Source organism: Capsicum annuum, chromosome 4 (genome assembly GCF_002878395.1).
Source record: "Capsicum annuum cultivar UCD-10X-F1 chromosome 4, UCD10Xv1.1, whole genome shotgun sequence".
Lineage (NCBI taxonomy): Eukaryota > Viridiplantae > Streptophyta > Magnoliopsida > Solanales > Solanaceae > Capsicum > Capsicum annuum.
This window is the reverse complement of record NC_061114.1, coordinates 4,443,023-4,445,973: the sequence shown is the minus strand read 5'-3', so window position 1 is coordinate 4,445,973 and position 2,951 is coordinate 4,443,023. Positions and strand designations below refer to the sequence as shown.

Sequence of the window (2,951 nt, the reverse complement as noted above, 5' to 3'; positions counted from 1 at the left end):
GCCAAAACATATAATAATTTTATGCCTTTTTAATATTATTTTCTTTTTCATCTGATTTACTGTCTCAAGGTCTGCAAACGTTAAGCTTCCGCATGACGCCCTCTCGATTTCGAACCCAACATTTTCCATGCAAAAAATGCTGTGTCTTTTACTTACGCAGCTTGAGTGAAACACGTTAGACTGCCTGTTCCTTTGATAGGCAATTACTAGAGTAAAATAAGTAAATCAGTAGGGTACGCATTCAACAGTATGCAGTTTTCTCAACGTGACCAGCAACCTGTTTTCCTCTACCAACGCTCTGTTCAATCATTTTATCACCTAAAACACCTATGTTTCCAGGTAGCTGCTGCCCTGATTTGATATTTGAAGCACCGATCAAATTAGCAGCAAATTTTGGGACTTCAACATGACTGTGACCCCTGGTAGACATAACCAATGCATCAGATCCTGGAAGATCTTCCTTGTTTGTATCCTTTTCTCCTGAGTATCGCCTTGATACTGCTCAACATCTATAGGATTCTTTGCAACTTGCTTATTTATGAGAAATCGAAAATAGAATATTCCAATCTACCTTAACCATATCTAAAACTGAAAATAGCTGTGCCTGATCAGACATGATCCATATGCAGGTAAGTCAGTTTGACAAATTGAAATGTCGTTTACCAGCAACCAGCTGTCTTTTCCCTTTCAAATAAAATTCGGCCTTACTCCTCTTTGAAAATTTCCACTTCGGCACACTTAGCTTTAGAATTCTATCTAATGGGATCCATTGTGTTAGTGCTGATATGAATGTATCCTAACTTCCATAAGATGTGAATTCCAATAGTCCAACTTTACAACTTCGAAAACTTGATGAAGAAAGCACATTGATAGGATAGTATTGGACCACTTATATAAGGTACCCAGGATTTAGTTAAAAAGAAATAGTGAGATTTATTGCAGATCATGCACAAATCAAGTGCTAAAAAAAAAAAAGCAATCTTTACATAAATCCAACAATTTAGCAAACATTTGGAACAAGTAATTTGGACAACAGATTCCAACAACATGCTCAACCTGCAAGAAGTTGAATCATGATCTTCTGTAGCATCCCAACAACATCTTTCATGTTTGTCCTTCCTTCCGAAGATTCAGCAGAGAAATCTAAAGCCACAACATCTAGCTCCTTTTGTAAGCGATTATTCGTTGGTGTTATCAAATTGGCATCTAGAACGTCCATTATTGCCTCAGGGAGTGAATGACTCACCCATTGCTTCAAGCTGATCTCCCTCAAAATCATTAGGCTTTCTCCTGGTAAAAGTTTCCAGCAACATGATCCCGTAACTATAGACATCGCATTTAGTCGACACCAACCCATCTTGCCCATATGGTGGAACATAAAAAGAACTGGAAAATAACAGTTTCAGAGAAAAATCAAGAGACATACCTGGCGCAATATAACCCAGTGTTGCTAAGGTTTTTGTGAATAAATCGCTCTCATCTTCACCAAGAAGTTTCAAGATGCCAAAGTCGCTTAGGTGGGCAACCATATCCTCATCCAGCAAGATGTTACTAGGCTTCACATCATAGTGAATCACTGGCAATGTGCACCCATGGTGCAGATATTCCAAAGCACATGCCACATCTATCATTATGCTTAGTTTCTGCTTGATGTAGAGGAAGTAGTTGTGTGAATACAAATACTTCTCAAGACTCACATTAGGCATATAATCCAACAGTAAAGACTTAAAATCAAGGTTGGAACAACTATTGATGACCTTTACGAGATTCCTGTGGCGAAGGTTGCGCAGAACTTCACATTCCATATCAAAGCTCTTGAATGCCTTATCCACTTGCAGATTGAACACTTTAACTGCAATGGCAGTTCCACTTGTGAGAATGCCTTTGTAAGCAGAGCTAAAACTTCTGGAACCAATCAGATTACTCTCGCTAAGCGTATCAGTTGCTTGGAGCAATTCATAGTATGAAATTATTTCTCTTGTTATGGAAGCCAATGAATCAGCTTGTTGAGGAGCCCTTTTACGTCTTCTGTACCTTATCCATACACACACTAAGATGATAGAAGCAAATAGAAATATGAATCCCAGCAAAAGATATAGAACTAGCAATTTTTTCCTGTTTGATTTGTTCTTTGATGAAGTGGGGAATGGCGGGACACTAAATCTTGAAGAGCCACACAATGCTTCATTTTAGATGAAAAACTGAATTGAGAGGTTCTTGAAAGGACCCCTTGAGGGTATTTCAACATACAATTCGTTGACAGAAACATCGAAATACTTCAGGTTTTGAAGTTTCTCCAAAGACTTGGGAATGGTTCCCGATATATTATTGTGAGAAAGGTCTAGGAATTCAAAACCTACCATGTTGCTCACTGAGTTCGGTATAGATCCTTGCAATTTGTTATGTTTCAAAGAAAGGTGCACCAGAGTTCGCAATCCTCCAATTTCTCTAGGAATTTCATTTGAGAACTGATTCATTGCCAAATCTATCAGTGTCGCAACCTTTAGATTTCCAATTTCTGGAGGTAAAGAATCTACCATGTTGTTTGACGATAAGTCAAGAACCAATATATCTTGAAGGTTCCCTAAGCTTGGTGGCATATTGGAACTCAATTTATTGGAACCCACATGTATCTCCCTAAGGGAAGTAATATTCCCTAAACAATTAGGAAGAGATCCTGAAAGTTGATTTTGATCCAAGTAAATATCACCCAGACGCTGCAATTTACATATATGATCACCAAAATATCCTGTAAGTTTGTTGTTACTCAAGTTGAAGCGCTGAAGGTTTCTCAAGTTGCCAATTGATGTGGGAAACGGTCCAACCAAATTGTTTCCAGAAATATCAAGGAACAATAAGCTGCTTAAGTTCCCAACCTCATTAGGAATTCGCCCTTGGATTTTACAACTGCCGGCAAAAAATTTTGTAAGAGATGTCGAAAGGTTACCCAT

At 38.3% G+C, this 2,951-nt stretch overlaps 1 protein-coding gene across 1 annotated transcript; it reads right to left on the bottom strand.

Annotated features, from left to right (window-relative positions):
• Window positions 1-241: 241 nt before the first annotated feature.
• LOC107869258 (receptor kinase-like protein Xa21) lies at window positions 242-2,951 on the bottom strand. Its single transcript, XM_047411476.1, has 4 exons — window positions 2,251-2,951; window positions 1,427-2,034; window positions 1,057-1,290; window positions 242-498 (listed from the first exon to the last, which is right to left on the bottom strand). The coding sequence occupies exons 1-4, from the start codon at window positions 2,949-2,951 to the stop codon at window positions 242-244; spliced, it is 1,800 nt and encodes a 599-aa protein (XP_047267432.1).